General features: G+C 49.6%; 1 protein-coding gene across 1 annotated transcript in view; it reads left to right on the top strand.

The window, feature by feature from the left end:
* Positions 1-20,070, top strand: part of CTNNA1 (catenin alpha 1) — a 282,300-nt gene that overhangs the window by 249,995 nt on the left and 12,235 nt on the right. Inside the window, exons 15-16 of the mRNA XM_085617884.1 lie at positions 13-194; positions 17,044-17,149. Coding sequence (XP_085474010.1) covers positions 13-194; positions 17,044-17,149 — 288 coding nt within the window. The remainder of the gene's footprint in view (positions 1-12; positions 195-17,043; positions 17,150-20,070) is intronic.

The following is a 20,070-nucleotide window of genomic DNA, read 5'->3' as shown; positions in this document are numbered from 1 at the left end:
TTCCTGTTTTAGGCTATAATGGCTCAGCTTCCACAGGAGCAGAAAGCTAAAATTGCTGAGCAAGTTGCCAGCTTCCAGGAAGAAAAGAGTAAGCTAGATGCCGAGGTGTCCAAATGGGATGACAGTGGCAATGATATCATCGTTCTTGCAAAACAAATGTGTATGATCATGATGGAAATGACTGACTTCACCAGGTGAGTCGAAGTGGGTTTGCACTAATTTATGTGATGTGTGAATCAACCATTGAGCTCTATAGTAGGCTGAAGATGGTGGTCAATGTAGCTCAGTGATTTCCACCTCAAGAGTGTTGATTTTGTCTACTTTTTGTGATTGCGGTAATTTACATTCCTGTTGATTTAAGACAAGAGGTCCCCATATTTAGTTTCTTGACCTGCCTGTATTTGGTACCATAGCTTCTCAATTTGTTCTCCTATGAAATCACGGATTCCCTTTTCCTTTGTCTGCCCCCTAACCCCACCCACCTCCCTTCATTTATGGTCTCTTACTCTGCGTCGAGGGGGTGTAGAATGTTATGAAATGTCAACCTTATGCTTTGGAAATCGACCTGTCCTGTAATAAAAATTTTAAAAAAATAGTTTCCATTGGTGCCATGCACTGAGATGACAACTAATAGCGAAGTTGTCGGTATATCAGACTGCTGTTAATAACCTCTTATTATACCAGGGTTTGGACTCGAGCAAAGCTCAGTTATTTTACACTACGCAATATACCTACAGGAAGCTCTAGTTCCAGGTTTGAATGCGCTGCAAGTCGGTGCAAACCCACAATTTAACATGTTGAAAGGTATTCAACAACCCCTCTCCAATCTCTACATGCACTGGAAATGGTTTCAAGTTATTCCTGAGAGAGGCACAAGTAAAACTTTTCCCTGGGTGAGAAATAAGGGTGTATGCAAAAGGAATTTGCTGTTCAGCAGATTTCCACATGGGCATAGGTGTGTGTATATTTGCTCATGCAATAATCAAATTCACAGATGTTTGGAAGGAGTATGGCTACTAGGCCTCCTTCTGAATGTTCTTGTAATTTTGCAGCGTGAATCTTTCTGGATTCACTATGCTGTGCATTATTGGGTCCGGATTCGCAGTCTTTCTTTTCTTTTCTTTTTTTTTCGTAGCCTAGGTGGGCGTCGACGTCCCACCATTTGGTGCACCTCTCGTGACGTCGTCGTGCTTCCTGCGTATGTCCCACCTTTGGGGCGCCATCTTCAGATTCTTTTTTCCGCCGTTGGGTCTGGATCGTCATCGAGAAGCTCCAGAGTTTTAGACGAAGGAAGAAGGAAAATACGCGAGTTTCATTGAAGGAGAACCTTTAGAAGACTAAAGAGAGACAGGTATTACAGCCGGGACGACGAAGGAGGGGATCCTCGAAATTCTTCGACGCACATAGGAAAATGCGCACTCAGAGGCTCTGAGCGCACTGGACAAGACACCATTTAAGTTCTGCCATAACTGCCACCACAAGTACGCGCAGAAGGACCAACATCCGGTCTGCAACCTTTGCCTACCATTCGACCACGAGAGCAAGGACTGCAACGCCTGTTCCGCTTTCGCGCCGAAGACTCTCCGGGTGAGAGAACGTCAGAGGAGAGCCAACTTCAGCATGGAAGGCAAGGGTAAGGCCCCGTCACTGTACGATCTGGGCCTCTCCACCGACGATGAAGACAACATCGCCGAGGGACCTGATGTCTTCACGGTCGCAGAGACCGACAAGAAAACGCCAGACGAGGTAAGACACGTCGAGTACAAAACCACCGAAAGGGCCTCGAAAATCGGATGATGACTCCCAAAAAAATGAGTCCAAGTCCTCGAAGGAAACCCCGGCGCCGAAAATGTCGATGTCCGCCAGTGGTTCAAAGGACAAAAGGCCGAGCGGATCCTTCGAGAAGGACTCCCAGGTGCCGAAGACCGCCGAGAGGCAGAGTTAGTCGAAACAGACCCACGAGGTGGGACGTTCGGCGACGAAAGACAAGACCGCGTCAACGCAAGCTCCATCGAAGAGACCTGCGGTCGACGCCGAGCACATCTCAAGCATGGAAAAGAAAGAGAAGGCTCGAGGCGGAGATGGAGAGCATCCTTCAGAGGAAGAAGGAGTTCGACGAAAGAATGAAACAATTCAAAATCCCAACGGTCCCGTCGACGGATGTCGTTGAGATCGAGGAAGAAGGAAATTTCAACGCCGAAGAGCAGTCGAGAGGTCCTGAAGAGGAGGAAGAAGGCCCCTACTATGAGGGAGAAGGTGATGATGAGGATCAGCAGTCGTTATACGGCTCGGCGCCGTCGACGAGTCAGGAGCTGGAATGGCAGGACATCGACACCGAAAACCCCGAAGAGCCCGTGGACTCGTATCCTTCGAGGCCTTCGCCGCCGGACGACATCGGGGCGTACAACATGGTCGTCAAGAGTGCTGCAGCAGCCTTTGGTGTGAAATTGGACGAGGAGAAGCCGAAAGCAGACTTTCTACTCGCAACTCTGCTCCCCATCCAGGCGAGGAGCCAGTTCCTCCCCATGCTCCAAAGCGTGATGAACCAAGGGAAGGAGGCGTTTAAGGACCCGGGAACATGCCGGTCCATCACACCCAGAATGGAAAAGAAGTACAAGCACTCCTCGCAGGATCCTCCTTACATCAAGGGATCGGTCACTGCAGATTCCATCATTGCTTCCACGGCCAGGAAAAGAGCCAATGTGCCGGCGACCTCGGGGCCACCTCCTGATAAGGAGAGCAGAAGGATGGACCTCACTGGAAGGAAGGTAGAAAAACGCCGCAATGCACTGGCGCATGGCAAACTCAAACGCCCTACTGAACAGACACCAGTACCAGCACTGGGATGAGATGGGGGAAACTAATCAAGCATCTCCCAGAAGAGTACCGTCAAAGGGCTTCCCATCTAGTGGAGGAAGGGAAGAATATCGCCAACTCATGCATCAAGACTGCATTGGACGGGGCGGAAACTTCGAGCAGACTGATGGCCATAGGGATCACTGAAAGGAGACACGCTTGGCTCAGAATTTCTGGATTCAAGCAGGAAGTCCAGAATAACATACTGAACACCCCTTTCAACGGGGAAACGCTGTTCGGGGAAACTGTGGACGAGAAGCTCACCCAACTGAAAAAGGAAAATGAGACCGCAAGATCCATGGGGGCCCTGCAATTCAAAGGGATGCAAAGAGGCACCCCAAATCGGAGACCCTACGGAAGGGGAGGAAGCCAGCAGGGTACGTCGCGCCAGATATTCCAGCACGGGCAGTAGGGTGACCGTCACAGCCAGCAGGGACAGCAGAAGCAGAACTGGCAGTACCATCCTCGAGGCCAGTCCTTTCGAGGGAGGGGAAACGGACGTGGCCAAAGGAGGAGAGGGGAGACCAACCCTCATCTAAGTGACTACACTCACAAAAGGACGCTCACCCACAGCATACCCCGAAGGGTGAAGCGCAATGTAAGAACACCAAGAGGGTTACACAAAAAAAGCGCCTACGAACATGCAACACCGGTGGGCGGAAGACTGGGCCTCTACCTACAATAATGGCAAAAAATAACCTCAGACAAATGGGTTCTCAACATCATACAGCACGGATACTGCATAGAGTTAGAGAAAAGGCCTCCAAACAAGAAACCAAAGAGAAGACAGCGCTCGGGTCAAGAGCTCGCTCAGCTCAGGGAGGAGACACTTCAACTACTGAAAAAGAGGGCCATAGAACCAGTGCCATGCAGAGAAAGGAACAAGGGAGTGTACTCAAACTACTTCCTTGTACCAAAGGTGGACGAATCACTAAGACCCATCCTGGACCTAAGGTTCCTAAACAAATTCATAAAGACGCAAAAATTCAAGATGACATCACTACAAGAAGTGCTACCCCAAATGCAAGGCGGAGACTTCATGTCCACCGTGGATCTCAAGGACGCCTACCTGCACATCCCAATGAACAGGCGACACAAAAACCTGTTAAGGTTCAACATCAACCAGGATCATTATCAGTTTACAACCCTGGCATATGGCCTAAAGTCAGCTCCAAGGGTTTTCACAAAATGCCTTGCAGCAGTAGCAGCGTACTTGCGAAGGGAAGGGATTCATGTGTATCCTTACCTAGACGACTGGCTGGTCAAAGCAAGCACTAGCGACAAGTGCGAGGAGCACGCAGAACGGTTGACAAGAACACTAACAAACCTGGGGTTCTCGATACACTGGGGGAAGTCATCGATAGAACCAGAACCGGTGAAGATCTTCCTGGGGGCGAAGATCAACACCATAGACGGAACGGTGATGCCCAGCGACAGAAGAACAATAGCCCTGCTGAACGAGACGCGTCTCTACCAGAAGGGGCGAGTTCTGACAGTGAGAACAGTGAGCAAGATCATGGGGATGATTGCGTCATGCATCCACCTAGTCCCCAATGTACGGCTTCACATGAGACCATTCCAAGAATGGCTGCAACAGCAATGGTCACAAGCAAGCGGGAGTTAGGAGGATCTAGTGGTTGTTACGCACGCAGTGCAGGAGTAGATAAAATGGTGGAACAGGGAGAACTTAACTACAGGAAAGACCTTGAAACCACCAAACCCAACTGTGACCATTACCACGGACGCATCACAAATAGGATGGGGAGCACACATGAACAAACTCATGGTGAGGGGTCTGTGGGCTCCGGCAGATGCGGTCAGACTTATCAATTACCTGGAATTGAAGACTGTCCTGCTAGCCCTGAAGGCCTTCCAGAAACAGCTATACAACCAGAAAGTGTTGATACAGACGGACAATACGACTACCATGTTCTATATCAACAAGCAGGGAGGGACACAATCGTTCCCCCTTTCCTCTCTGGCACAGGAGATTTGGAAATGGGCCATCCCACTCAAGATAGACCTGCTGGCCATACACCTACCAGGGAAGGACAATGTGGAGGCAGACTGGCTCAGCAGACAGACATTGGCATCCCACGAGTGGGAGCTCAATGGACCGGAAACGCAGAGGCTATTCAAAAGGTGGGGAACACCGACAATAGACCTGTTTGCAACACGCCTGAATGCAAAATGCCCAAACTTCGCATCCAGACAACTAGAACAGCAATCGCAAGGGAATGCCCTATGGATAAGTTGGTCAAAGACATTTGCCTACGCTTTTCCACCGATACGGCTGTTACACAGGGTGCTCGACAAGTGCAGGACCAGCAACATGACACTGATCCTAGTAGCACCGCAGTGGGCAAGGCAGACATGGTTCGCTCAAATAGTGGGAATGGCACAAGGCACTCCTCACAAATTCACAAGAAGAAAGGACCTGCTCTCCATGCAGAACGGAGAGGTCCTGCACCCAGAACCAGAGAGCCTCAGCCTGGTGGCATGGCTCCTGAAGACTTAGAGTTTGCGCACCTGAACCTACCTCCAAGCACTATGCGAGTGCTGCGGGAGGCAAGGAGACCTACCACAACTAATTGTCACCTTCTCCCAGGACACAGATATCAGATAATCAGTTCTCCTCTTGTTCAGGGGAGCTTGCATCATGGTTGTCCAACAATTGCCTTAAACCTAACAGCAATAACACCAAAGTAATGATCGTTGGGAAAACGCCCTCAATCTGGGCATCGGCATGATGGCCCCAGGCTCTGAGGCAAACCCCCACCCTTAAAGAGGAAGCTAAAAATCTAGGGGTCTGGTGTGATCCCAAACTTTAGTCTGAGAATCGAATCCGGAAGGTAGCCGGAAAATGCTTCGGGACTCTCGGAGTCCTAAGAAAATTCCTAGACCTACTACCTTTCGCGGCCAGAAAAACCCTTGTGCACGTTCTAGTTACATCTCAGACTGTGGTAACATTCTATATCTAAGAGGCTCTAAAAGAAGCCTCTGCAAATTGCAGACTGGTCCTGAACCTCCCTAGAAGAACATCCTCCTCTAAGCTCTGGCTACCCTCCACTGGCTGCCAGAGGAAAACAGGATCACTTACAAAGCTATGTGTTACTGTCGCAGAATTCTGTGAAATAGAGGGCAGCGCTATCTCCACCCAATGATAGCCCTTTACACTCCTGTCCGCTAACTTAGAGCAACGGGAGCCCACCTGGTCAGAGTACCGAAATTCCATAGAGCCAGGATGGGAACCCGATCCTTTGGCTATCTTGAAGCCAAAAAGGGGAACACTTTACCACTGGCTCGGAGCCAAACCCACTGAGCGCATCTTTGGCAAAGGTCTAAAAACCTGGTTATTTCACCCCTAATCTGGGAACCACTATACGTCCTTTCTGGAATTCCTCTTCTAACTTCCAGGTGCATTCTCATTCATTCTCTCTCCCTCTCCCTCTCTCTCCCCCTCTCCAGGGAGTCTAGATCCTAGCGCGTTGACATACCGTGGGGTGTAAGTGTAACCAGGCGCTTTACAAAATGAATTATTATTATTACCTCCTCCATGTCCCGTCTTACCTTAGTCTGCATTGCCAGTAGGTGCTCTCGGAGGAAGGAGAAAAGCGAAGCCATGAATGTCTTCATGGCTGGGCCATCCATGTTCTTCCTGTTGCCCAGTGTCGCTCAGCAAGGGCCCAGATGGTGTCCCCACAGTTGACTGTTTCGCGAGCATATCTTTCAGAGACAATCCTTCTTGGAACACAGGGCAGTCATGACTCGGGTCCACTTGCTCATCCCAGGAGGGAGAAGGACAGTGCCGCGTTGTCCTGTCGGGCGCACCCTCCGGTTGTCTGGCTAGTCTCCTTTGGAATCTGGCCCCCGCAGGCGAAGTACATCCCGGACCCACCGAAGGTCCCACGCACCTTTAGGCTGTGCCGGTGTCACTGCCACTCAGCCCTTTCCGTCGCCTGCACTCAAGGGGCTGCGGTCAGCGCACCCACCGTTTAACCCGTCTTGGGTGCCTTTCTTCTGTCCTCAGGCAGCTGGCACCTCCTCCCTGTGTAGCCGTGACTTAAGCACTGTGGGGGCCGAAAGTCGGACTCTTTGTCCTCTCAACACTGCGCTTCACCACCTCCACGGCCGTTCAGGGCCGCCTCTGCAACCCGCATTGCCGCTTACACGGCCACACCGCTCACCAGCTTCACTGTGCTCCTTGCAGCCACCCTCTCCTAGCCGCTCTGGTGGTCGACCACGCGGCCCTTGGCCTCTGCGCCAGGCCTCCTGTCCTGATGCCTCATGCACGATTGGACTATGCCAGCGAGCACTGCTGAGTCCGCCTCTCCGCTCTTCTCGCGCGCAAGGTAGCAGGCAGTTGCTCGGAGTCCCGAGGGCAGTCGGGCCTGCTACTCTCTGTCTCAGCCATTTTCTAAAGAAATGTAATTGCTTGCTTGAGGCTGCCCGGTGTCAGAGCGAGCATGCGTCAGAGCGCGGGTAGCCTGCGATTGTGTACCCCCTCACCAGAATCTCTTCAGGATCTGTGGAGTCTGTCTTGTAGCCACGACCTTTTCTCTGCTGTTCTCCACCTCAATGGGACAGCAGGCTGCACTCTGCCCCAGGCCAGCATCTCTACTAGTTATGAGGCAGTGCAAACCTGCTACCCTGAGCCTCACAGCTCCTAGTCCTGCATGTCAACGGGAACGACACGGCTAATGCGGCACCAACAGCTAGGAATCTAACATGTGGCTGATGCGATGCAACTTAAAGTACAGTTTCAAGCACCCACTGTGGTGGGTGTCGATGTGTCCTGTTGAGAGGATTGTTGAGCGGGGGCTGAAGTGTTACAGAACATCTGCCATCCTGGCCGATCAGCCCCGCCCCTCTTTGTTCATTTTTTAGGTCTCGCCTGAGCCAGCGCTTTAGTGCTGCTCTGGCGAGAGCTTTAGTAAACAGGGGATTTGGAAGTGCAAACTACTGCTTTTCAGGCCTCCAAATATAGTGCATGTGCGCCGGGCGTGCGCACCATTTGTCAGCCTGCTGATCACTTTCGCGGCCGCTTTGATGTTCTCAGTGAGCCGCGCGACCACTGAACATCAAAGCAGCCACGAAAGTGCTCACCATATGCCAGCCTTCCCTGTGTTACTTTAGCACTCACTGCCCCCCCTTCCATGTTACCCATGTGGCTCACTTTCTCTTTCACGGCCGTGCGGCCAATGCTCGTTTCTCAAGAGGCCCGTTCTCTCCTCCTTCGCGTGAATGCAAACGGCTGCCATCTGTCCCCAGTCTCCCACTATACAATGCAAACCGTGCAAATCTAAAGTCTGCCGGGGGTTGCTGCCTCCCAGAGGAAGGGAACAGGCCATTCCCACTGCAGTCTCATGTTTTCTGACTTTTCAAAATATGATGAGCAATTACCACAGGCCACAGACCCATCACTATTGATAACTACATCCTTGAAATCATGAAGTGCATGGCACTTCCTAAGGACTCTGTCCTAAAGCCCTCTGGTACCCTCTGTGGTGAAATGAGAAATACTTTTCCCGCCACGACGCCTCAGTGAATTAAATGCTCAATGCTGTCAGCTAGTACTTTGCTGGTAATTAATTTGAATCCAGTCAGGGCAATCCAGGCTTCCCTACCTCCTAAATCGGTAAAATGAGGACCATTAAATTGGATAATACCTAAACCTGTTTTTCCATCGCAGAGAATTTACAGCAGTGTGGTAAGAATCTGAAAGAAACACGTTGGTTAGATTCCTCACCTTAGAATATCCCCAGGCGTCAGACTGGATCCGGAAGATTTTTGTAGCAATACCCCTTGCGCGTCGCTAGGCGTCGTCTGTGGCTCCACATCCGTCGTTGGCGTCGTGCGCCGGAATGACGTCGTCGGAGTACTTAGACGCCGCCCTCGCGCGCTGACGTCGGCTCTTCTTTTTTCCGCGCCGATCCGGGAGAGCTACCCCTTAAGTCAATTTTTGACTAACTTTTTCGACTCTTTTTGGTCACCTCTCGACTCTGGTGCTGGTAGGATGCCTGGTTTCAAGGCCTGCGACGACTGTCACAGACTGATGTCGGTGACCGATCATCACCGCCGGTGCCTGTACTGCTTGGGCCTCGACCACGACTCGGAGTCGTGCTCCGATTGTATGGCCCTGACCTCGAAAGCTAGGCGGGAGCGGTCCCGCAAGCTTCTCGAGCTTCGCCACTCTGCTCCGCGCCCCGCTCGATCCCGGTCCAGGAGGAGGTCCAAGGATCGGTCGCGGAGCCGAACTCGACATCGTCGCTCGTCTGGCTCGAAGTCTTCGGGTAAGTCGAAGCACTCCAAGAAGTCCAAGAGGCGACACCGCTCTTCAGACTCCCCTCGCCGGTCGCGCGACTCGGCCGAGGGTCCGGGTGGTTCCACCTCCGCGGCTCCACAGGAGCCGCAGGTGCCGCGCAAGTCCCCATACCCGCCGGTCCCTGGGACTGACGCGACGCCGGCGGAGGTCAGTGCCTTCCTCTCGGCCATGAGGAGCCTGGCCCCGCCGTCGACGCCCGCTGGCGTGCCTTCGGGCCCCGCGGACTCGACTGGGCGACCTCGCTTGCCGGCGGCTCTGGCCCCGGCGCCGTTGGAGGCTCCGGCCCAGATGCCGCAGGTCCCCGAGCCTGGGCCCCTGTCGACGCCGGTTGACCTCGTCACGCCTCCTCCGCCGAAGCCGGTTCCACCGCCGACTCCGGTCGACGTCGATCCCCGATTCAGCCCCTGTCTGGTCCAGACGCCGATTCGGCGCTGCCCGACGCCGCTAGAGACACATATTGTCTATCGACTGGCTCCGATGGTTCCTCCTGTTTACCAGGAATCGGATGACGGGGGCGAATGGGAGGGGTCTGATGACCCTATGGCCCTCCAGGGGCAACTTTCTCAGGACTGGGCAGATGAACTGGGGGAGGCCAGTGGATTGGATACCTCACCGGACACTGGATTCATCTCTCCTCCGACTGTGGCTTCGGAGGAGGGTGCAGCTTTTTCTGTCCCAACACCCCACCCCCGAGAGTCTGGTTATCCAGTCCTCTACCTCCCAATTCTCCTTCCCGTCTGCTCCTCCGGATCATGATTCCAAGAGACTGGAACAGTTCGGTAAGAAGCTGTTCTCCTCGCTCAGTTTGGGCCTGCGGTCTTTGAACACCGCCTGTCTCTTGGACCGTTATTCCCACTCTCTGTGGGATACGGTGGAGGACGTGCTGCCACTGTGCCCGAAGGAGGCCCGGGCGCGGCTTTCCTCGTCTCTGGCCGATGGGAGAGATGCAGCGCGCCATGCAATCGCTGGGTAGGGCGATTTCTACCACGGTGGCGCTTCGACGTCGCGTCTGGCTTCGGTCCACGTCCTTTTCAGGGGATGTCCAGAGCACACTCATGGACATGCCTTTTGATGGCGCTCGCCTTTTTGGTGAGAAAGCGGACAGTGCGCTGGCTCGCTTCAAAGACTCCCGGGCTACGGCCACGTCCTTTGGCCTCTCGGCCCCGCGGCCACAAACTTCCGCTTTTCGCTCCTTTCGTGGCCAAATAAGGGGCATCTCCTCACGTCTGCCTAGCCACCGGCCGCAGAACCAGCCTGCACGCGGTCGCGGTTTCCGCCGAGGCGGTACTGGAGGCCAACGCGGTCAGTCCACATCCACCCCGGCAGCATCCGCCTCAAAGCCTTCCTAGTCCGAGCTTTCAGGCCTATTCCTCGCCAGTGGGGGCCGGGTTCGCAATCACCTGCTCCACTGGCGTACCATCACTTCGGACAGGTGGGTGCTGCAAATCGTCCGAAGGGGCTACTCCCTCCCCTTCGAGACGACCCCTCCAGCCATGCCACCACAGCACCACCGTATCTCGGAGGATCATTTGAATCTTCTGCGAGAGGAAGTTTCGGCCCTCTTGGCCAAAGAGGCCGTCGAGCGTGTTCCGAGCCCAGAAGTAGGTCGTGGTTGTTACTCCCACTACTTTCTGGTTCCCAAGAAGGGCAAAGGGGGCCTACGCCCTATCTTGGACCTCCGGAACGTCAATGCCTTCCTCCGGAAGGAACTGTTCAAAATGTTGACTTTGGCTCAGGTTCTAGCTGCCCTAGACCCTGGAGACTGGATGGTAGCGTTGGACTTGCAGGACGCATATTTCCACATCCCCGTCCTGCCGGCCCACCGGCGTTACCTGCGGTTCACGGTGGGTCAGGAGCACTTTCAGTTCACCGTGCTCCCCTTCGGCCTTACCAGTGCCCCTCGGGTGTTCACGAAAGTGATGGCGGTGGTCGCAGCTCATCTGCGCAGATCAGGGGTTCCGGTCTTCCCCTATCTCGACGACTGGTTGTTGAAGGCGGGCTCGCCCCAGACAGTCGTCTCCCACCTCCAGACTACGGCGGATCTCCTGCATTTGCTGGGGTTTTCCATCAATGTGCCGAAGTCACACCTGAGCCCCTCTCAGAAGCTCCTCTTCATCGGAGCGGTTCTCGATTCGGCGCAGTTCCGGGTTCATCCACCAGAACAGCGGGTCCGGGATATACAGGCCCCGATTCCCATCTTTCGGCCTCTATCCTGGGTTTCGGTCAGGCTAGTGTTGCGGCTTCTGGGGCTGATTGCCTCCTGCATCCTACTAGTGCATCACGCCAGGCGGCGCATGCGGGCTCTGCAGTGGGACCTGAAGTTTGTGGGCCCAGCATCACGGCAACCTGTCCGACCATGTCTTGATCTCGGAGGGCACTGCACAGCAGTTGCAGTGGTGGCTCACGGACCGCGATTGGGTCATGGGCAAGAGCCTCTCCCTACCCCTTCCGGAGCATGTCGTAGTGACGGATGCGTCCCTCCTGGGATGGGGTGGCCATATGGGAGAGGCGGAGATCAGAGGCCTCTGGTCTCCGGCGGAGTCTCGCCTCCACATCAACTTGTTGGAGCTGAGAGTGATTCGACTTGCACTGAAAGCCTTCCTTCCCTCTGTCCGGGGAAGTGTCGTGCAGGTGTTCACGGGCAACACCACCGCCATGTGGTATTGCAACTAACAGGGCGGGGTGTGGTCGTGGACCCTTTGTCAGGAGGCTCTGCGCCTCTGGACATGGCTGGAACACCAGGGCATCACCCTGGTGGTTCAACATCTGGCGGGCTCTCTGAATGCCAGAGCAGACGAACTCAGCCGCTGGTGCATGATGGATCACGAATGGCGTCTGAACTCCGAGGTGGCGCAAGGTCTCTTTCTTTCAGCAGTGGGGAGAGCCTTGGTTAGATCTATTCGCCACCGACGAGAACGCGCAATGTCAGCAGTTCTGCGCGTTGGAATTTCCAAGGCGGCACTCGCTCGGCGACGCTTTTCGTCACGAGTGGAGTTGCGGTCTGTTGTACGCCTTTCCGCCTATACCACTTCTGCCCAGAGTGCTGAAGATCAGGCGCGACCGGGCCCAAGTCATCTTGGTGGCTCCGGATTGGGCACGAAGGTACTGGTATCCCGAGCTACTCAGTATGTTGACCGATCCTCCGATACGTCTGCCCCTTCGGGAGGATCTTCTGTCGCAGCAGCAGGGGGACGGTCCTCCACCCGAACCTGTCCAGCCTCCACCTCCATGCGTGGAGATTGAGCGGCGACAGTTGATGCTATTTGACTTGCCTCCTGAAGTCTGTGATGTCATTCTGGCAGCCAGGCGTCCCTCCACAAAGACTGTATACGCCTGCCGGTGGCACAAGTTTGTGGCATGGTGCACAGCAATGGCTGTGGATCCCCTTTCCGCCCCTCTTTCTGAGGTTCTCCTCTTTCTTCTTTCTTTGGCCCAGCAGGGCTCTGCCCTGGGCACCTTGAAAGGTTATCTTGCTACCATCTCTGCCTTCTTAAGTCTTCCTGATCAGCCCTCTTTTTAAGTCCCCTGTAGTGTCACGCTTTCTTAAAGGCATTACTCACACGTTCCCTCCTGTCCCTTTCGTAATGCCTTAGTGGGACTTGAATCTTGTCTTAACATTCCTGATGTGCGCTCCCTTTGAGCCTCTTCACAATTGTCCTCTTCGTCTTCTCACTCTTAAGACTGCTTTCCTGGTAGCCATCACCTCGGCTAGACGGGTGAGTGAGCTCCAGGCTCTATCGTCAACGCCTCCTTTTCTATCTGTTCATCCGGACAAGGTTGTCCTTCGGCCTCGTCCTTCCTTTCTACCGAAAGTGGTGACCCCCTTTCATCTTGGGCAATCTGTCACCTTGCCCACCTTCTTTCCGCCTCCGCATCCTTCCAAAGAGGAAGAGCGGCTCCACCGTCTGGACCCAAAACGTGCGCTCTCCTTTTATTTGGACCTCACAAAACCGTTCCGAGTGGACGACCAGCTTTTCGTTGGCTACGTGGGTGCAAAGAAGGGAAAAGCTGTACACAAACGGACCATCTCCCGGTGGGTCGTTTTGTGTATAAAAATCTGTTATTCCTTGGCAAAAAAGGACCCTCCTGTTGGGCTGCGAGCCCATTCTACTCGGGCCACGGCGGCTACTACTGCTTTGGGACGGGGAGTCCCTTTGCAGGACATCTGTCAGGCGGCGACGTGGGCTTCGCTGCACACGTTTGCCAGGCATTATTGCCTAGACAGCCAAGTCCGGAGGGATGGCTTCTTTGGGCGTTCTGTCCTCCAGGACTTTCTGGTGTGATCTTGGTTCGCAGACCCACCACCGGGATTGGTATTGCTAGGGTATCTATTCTAAGGTGAGGAATCTAACGTGTTTCTTTCAGATGAACAACTTACTTGCCTTCGGTAACGATGCATCTGTAAGAAACATTAGTTAGTTAGATTCCTCACCGACCCACCCATCCTCCCCGTTCTGCGAACTGACATCTAGGGTTACGGCTATTCCTTTCAGGGCCCTAGATTTTTTGGCACCAGTGTCGGTCTCTTGCATGGCTCTGCGTTCCTGGCGCGGAAAGCTATGTACAAGAACTGACGTCAGCGCGCGAGGGCGGCGTCTAAGTACTCCGTCATTCCGGCGCACGACGCCAACGACTAACGCGGAGCCGCAGACGACACCTAGCGACGCGCAAGGGGTATTGCTACAAAAATCTTCCGGATCCAGTCTGACGCCTGGGGATATTCTAAGGTGAGGAATCTAACTAACTAATGTTTCTTACAGATACATAGTTACCGAAGGTAAGTAACTTGTTCATCACTACATAAAAAGGCTATTATTTTCAGTTAACACGCGCAGAAACAAATTTTCTTCGGTCCACGTTATGAAAAGGTTTCTTCATAATGGCGGATTCGAGGTAATTGATAAATTAATTGTTGAATAGGAAAACGAAACGTTTTCTGCCTATATATCGCTCGTTTAAGAAATACATCAATGTCAAAAACAATCTTTGGTCCGAAAAATTGAGAAAAATGTATTTGCGCTAATTTTGTTAGCGAATACAGCAATGTTGTAGAATGTTAGTTCACTTTTAAAAGTGACAAAATGATGAACCCATTTCTGGTTATGCAAGAACATTGTTTAATTTTGAGAGAAGCTTGTGTGTGTCCCATTCCATTCTGTGGAAGCACCAGCAACCATGCATCATGGGAAGATGATGTGGCGTAACAACCAGAGCTCCGACTTTTAGGAATTGGGGAACAGGGTCTCGAGTCGGCATTGGCTCAACATCCGGTCATTCTGGGCAAATCAGTTAATCTCCCCGTGCCTACAAAATATGAATCTGTTATTGTGTAATGTAACTGGTGCTCATGCAAAGCGCTCCAATACCTGCGGGTCGAGATCCTGCCATTTTTAAACTGCAAAAAACAGTCTCAGTTGCATTCAAAGACATAGATGCATCATAGCAAGGCCCAACCTGGCTTTTCTTCACCCTGGTCATTTCTGAAGATAATTTGTGATCCCACCCCCCTTCCCCCCCCCACCCCCCCCCCCCCCCCCCACAAACGCCCCGCCCACCCCGTACAACTTCTGAGAGGTGTTGTTATGCAAATCGGTTAACTGGTATAGCAAGCCGCTGAGCGTGGCATATTGACTAGCAAAGGCTTCACAGCATACCCACTGGTAATTCCAAACAACATTAGTAAGGACAGACTGGTTACTCTAGCGATAACACCTTGAATACAAACGCACAACGTCATTCGCCACCTGTCTTATCGTGGCAGCACTGGGAGGATGGCAGGCGAGTGCAAACAGAAACACACATCGATGAGACTAGGCAGATAGCGCCACTGTTCAGCCTACTAAAAAGAGACATGTAAGTCACACCCTGAAGATTGTCAAAATGCCAAAGCTGGACCAACCTATTTGCTTGATCTGTATTTACATCTGATTTACTTTTCAGAGGCCATTTTGGCAACCCGTGACTTTGGCCAGTTAACACCCAGCAGAGTCCAGAGCCTGATTACACACACTAGCCAGGTGGCGCTGTTTTTTTTTGGTCTCAGCTGAATTGCGCAGTTTTTATATTTAGCAGTATATTAAATATTTGAAACTGTGTGCTATTTTGTTCTATTTTTATCTCCAATGATCAGTGCTGGGAAGCAGCAGAAAAAGTAGTGCTCGTATTTGGTCTATGGTTCATCAAATATAGGAATAATGTATTGTGCAACCGCCAAACACGGTGTCCTAAAACTAGCTGATATCTTTAAAATGAATAAATGAACAGTAAAAGGGAGGACATTGTCAGTCACCTCATTTAGAAGGAAGCCAAGAGAAGAAGGGACAGAGAATGATGGAAAGTAGATTAAAAAGGCCTTCTATGCTCAGGATATATACCTGAAGGCTGAACATGCCTATGGAGAGCCATTTTGAATTATGCTACCTATGCGCCTGGTCCGGATCACAAGGTGTATTTGCACTCCAGTGTTAGCTACTTGGCCAACATTGTCTAAATAGGTAGATATGGCTTTAAAAAAATCTATTTTTCATTGCCCGCATTTCAAAATGTCTGCATACTTTCTGCACCAGTTAGAAAATGACAACAAAGTAATGCCCAGGAGTAGGATGGCCTGCTCTTATAAGTGGAAATAACTCTTCTGATGGCCATGGATAAAAGTCCATTTCTTTTTAAAGTTACTTCCCCAACTTCTCAAACAAGACACTGTTGTTGCTTTTTGTAAATTCAGTGATAGCTTTCGATGTCTTAGAATAATTGGTGCTAGGGTATGTGAAACATTTAACTCGGATCACAAACCAGTGACAAATACATTTTTTTCTGACTGATGTAGGTGAGGAATTATCTGGGCATCGACCACATTTATGAATATTCGATTTCACAAAATACCACAGATATAAATTCACCAGACCCACAACTCTGGAGACTGCAGCTTGATATCTCGTTAGCAGGTGGAGGCTAAAATGTGTTAGATTTTGTTATGCTCCTCTTCATACTAAGAGGGTCAGGCAAATAAAGAGCCTAAGACTTGCAGATGCCAAACTTGCTGTATTTGACAAAAATCTGGTACTGCCCACATATGAAATCACATGGCAGTTTAGTCTTTTATTTCTTATGCTTAAAATCCTGGATTTAGCATTTCAAATTTTTTACAGCTGATAATTCGGCAAATATGAGGGGATGACCTGGAAATTAGCCCCATCAAAAATGGTCAGACCACCCCCACCACTCAGGATTCCACAGCTAAAGTGGGAGGAATGGGGGCATGTGTCAGTTATTAGAGTCCCCCCTGCTCTGAAACCAGCCACTAGCCAGCAGCCCACAGACTGCCAGCGTTGCCAGTCCTGATTACCATATCAACAAGCATTGGCATAGCCAATAGGTTTCGCGTTTGGGACCTTGTAAGTGCTTAGTTATCCAGCACAATAGCCTTCGTGCAACAACATCAACTGTTGCATGGCTAAACACTTATAAGGTCCCAAAGGCGAGACCTATTGGCTATGCCAATGCTTGTTATTAGGATATGTTTAACTTTGTTTGCACTGAAGAGTGGGTTTCATTAATCTTTCTCTTAAAGGTAACTGCCATTTAGAAATGTTTGCATTATTAAACATACTACTTATTTGTCTTGTGGGGTTTACATGGCCTTTGTTTTCCATGAAACACATTTATAAATTTTTATAAACTGAAAATGCTTTCTGGAGGTGATTTAAATTCAGAATAAAGCTATTTTGAGGATAAGAATGTTGCTCCAGTCGCCTCATGATGCATGACAATTCTAATGTGCATGTTTTGCATTGAAGCGTGAAATCATTTTAATGGTTTAAGTCTTAGTTTGCAGTGTCTAAATCTGTACACTTATTTTGCAGAGGTAAAGGGCCCCTTAAAAATACTTCTGATGTTATAAGTGCTGCCAAGAAAATTGCAGAGGCAGGATCCCGGATGGACAAGCTGGGACGTACCATTGCCGACAATGTAAGCTTTTTTTTCCTTACTACTTTAAAATTCTTTCTTTTAGGTTTACCAATCCAGCATCCTATCTAGAAGAGTGCCTTGTGTGGCAAATGCTAAAAAACAAGGACTTTGTCTTTATTATTGTTTGTGAAGGTTAATCTATAGTTGCTGCTGGGCATGAATATAGTCTTTCATGTGGTCTCCAAACCAAAACTTTCTGCTTGAATTGATGGCATATTGGTCGAGAAAGCCCTAAGACTCTTGATCAAAATAGTACCGACTTGGGAAATGTGTACTTGTGCCATCAAATGTGTATTCTAAATAATCCAGTTTACATACTCTGCATCATATTTTTTAGTTTATAACCTTTTGGGGAAGGTGTTTGGAGCAAAAGGAAACTGTTTGAAGGAACTGCCACAGGGCTTGAGTGGAGCCTGGTCTATTACTGGATTAGCTAAAAGCATTGTTAGATTATTAGTCAGACGCACACATACACACAAAGACACAGATCGTAAAAACCCTTCCATCTTCTGTTTGTGGGAAGCCCTGAGCCCTTTGCCAGTTGATTTTCAGGGGCCTGCTAACCTCAAGAGACATAAAGGTTGCTTAGCAGTGGTCACTTGCAGTGCCCAGTTCTTTGTAGGTTTAGGCTTGAATTTTATCAATTTCAAGAGAAAATTCAAAAGTTGGTAACTTTTGTAATAAAGAGTCTTGCCAGGAAACTTCATATGAATTTATTCCAAATCCAGAAAGCCCTTGATGTATTACATGCCGCTCGTCCTACAACTGCCTCCGTGTCCCTCTCTCTTCCCCGAATGCCCACCCGTCATCCCGTTGCTAGGCAGGCATGGACATTCTAACAACTACAACTTAGAATCTTTAGGAATGTGAATATAATATATCTCCCTTCTAACAATAACAAAAACATCAATACACATTCCTCCTGCTAAACAAAAAAAACAATATATACAAACTACGATTTTTTTAACACATTGAATAATATGCTTACTTGACATAAAAGTGATCAGTCACAGACCTAATCATCAAGAAATTTAGGCCCGAACATGGTACGGGAAGATTGGGGGGTACAAATTGTTTTAGATACGCTTTTACTTTGTGGTGTATTCATATTAGAAGTGGAGTCAGAACTATTGCTGTGACTAGGTTTAGGAGATTGACATCTAAGCCATTCATTCTGTTCAGTAGTATTACATATAGATACTTTTCTCATGTTCCACCAATTACCATCCGCCAATTTTACACAATTACCTTTTACATGTACAATTTCCTTGGGACATGACCATTTAGAGGTGCCTTTTTTTGATTTATCCCCAATGTAAACTCTTACCCACATTCCTATTTTGAAAGACCGGGAAGGTTTGTAGATATGTGAATTGTGTCTGACTATACGAAACCTGACATCTTCTAACACGATCCTTAATTTCATCATGATTTGTTTCACTTTTGCGTGCCCTATTCAACCAAGCAGGCACGGCAACTGTGCAAGGTATTCTTCCTTTGAGAATACTGAAAGGAGTTTCTCTGGTAACAGAATGTGGAGTGGTTCTATAACACCATAACATGTCTTTTACGTGTTTGTAATTCAAACCATTTTTTTTAGCGAGTTGTATGTTTTCCTCTAGCACTCTGTTGAATCTTTCCACTAAACCATTACCCCTGGGATGATATAACGGAGTTCTGGTATGTTTAATTCCCCAGTTTATTAGAAATTTCTCAAATTCAGCTGAAATAAATTGAGAACCATTGTCTGAAACAATTTCAGCAGGACAACCCTCCCTTCTAAAGATGTCTTCGCAAAAAGTTACTACCACACTAGACTTAACATCCTTTACAAATGTTACCTCTGGCCATTTTGAAAAATAATCAATCATGACAATGGCAAATCTGTCATTGCTGCCAAGGGTCTCAAATGGACCACAGATTTTAATGGCTAGTTTTTCCCAGGGTGATTCAGGTAAAGGTATAGGATTGATAGTGGTTTCTTGTGTAGTGTGTGATTTATCACTCAGCACAGGCTACACAATCACGTACAAATCTTTCAATAGGAGTGTCCATAACTGGCCACAAAGTCTTCTCTGATGTCTTTTCAAGGCGGACATGCCACAGTGACCTTCATGCATGAGATTTAATAGTCTTTCTTTAAGACTTTGTGGAACTACCAGACGACATCCCCGTCTTACCAGATTATTCAATACAGCGAATTCAGACCATATAAGTTTGAATGGTTCTAAAGATATGGGATATAATTTCCACCCTTGGATATCCGTAAGAGCTTCCATGAAATTTTTTAAAGTTGTGTCCTTACTAGTAGCAGACATCCATTCCTCTTCAGATATGGCATTACATATGTCATCAATGTCAGCAATCATCCATTCATCCTCATCTTCCACACAAGTATTTTCAATCTGTAATCTAGACAAACAATCGGCATTAACATTCTTTACACCAGGAACATACATGACCTCAAAAGAATACTCTTGAAGTCGATAAAGCCATTTGGCTATTCTGGGCGTGGCTTTAGCTGATCCTCTGGTGGAAAAAAGATCTACCAAGGGTTTATGGTCCGTTCTCAATGTAAACCTGATGCCCCATACATATATGCAAAAGTATTGCACACCCCACCAGCAAGCAAGGGCCTCTTTTTCCACAGTGGAATAAGTATGTTCTGCACCCTTTAAGGTGCGAGAAGCAAAAGCTACCACTCTTTCCTTTCCCTCGTGTATCTGGATAAGAACAGCGCCAAGACCATGGTTACTAGCGTCAGTAGATATAATGGTCTTGTCATTAGGATTAAAAGGTTTTAGACTAACAGCCTTAGCAATTGCTTTTTTTATACCCTCGAATGTAGTTTGGCATTCATCGGACCATGTAAATTTTACTCCTTTCTTCATGATGTTTCTTAGATTCTGAATTTTGTCAGA

Source organism: Triturus cristatus, chromosome 7, assembly GCF_964204655.1.
Source record: "Triturus cristatus chromosome 7, aTriCri1.1, whole genome shotgun sequence".
NCBI lineage: Eukaryota > Metazoa > Chordata > Amphibia > Caudata > Salamandridae > Triturus > Triturus cristatus.
The sequence above is the reverse complement of the archived record's forward strand: the minus strand, read 5'-3'. Positions and strand labels throughout refer to the sequence as shown.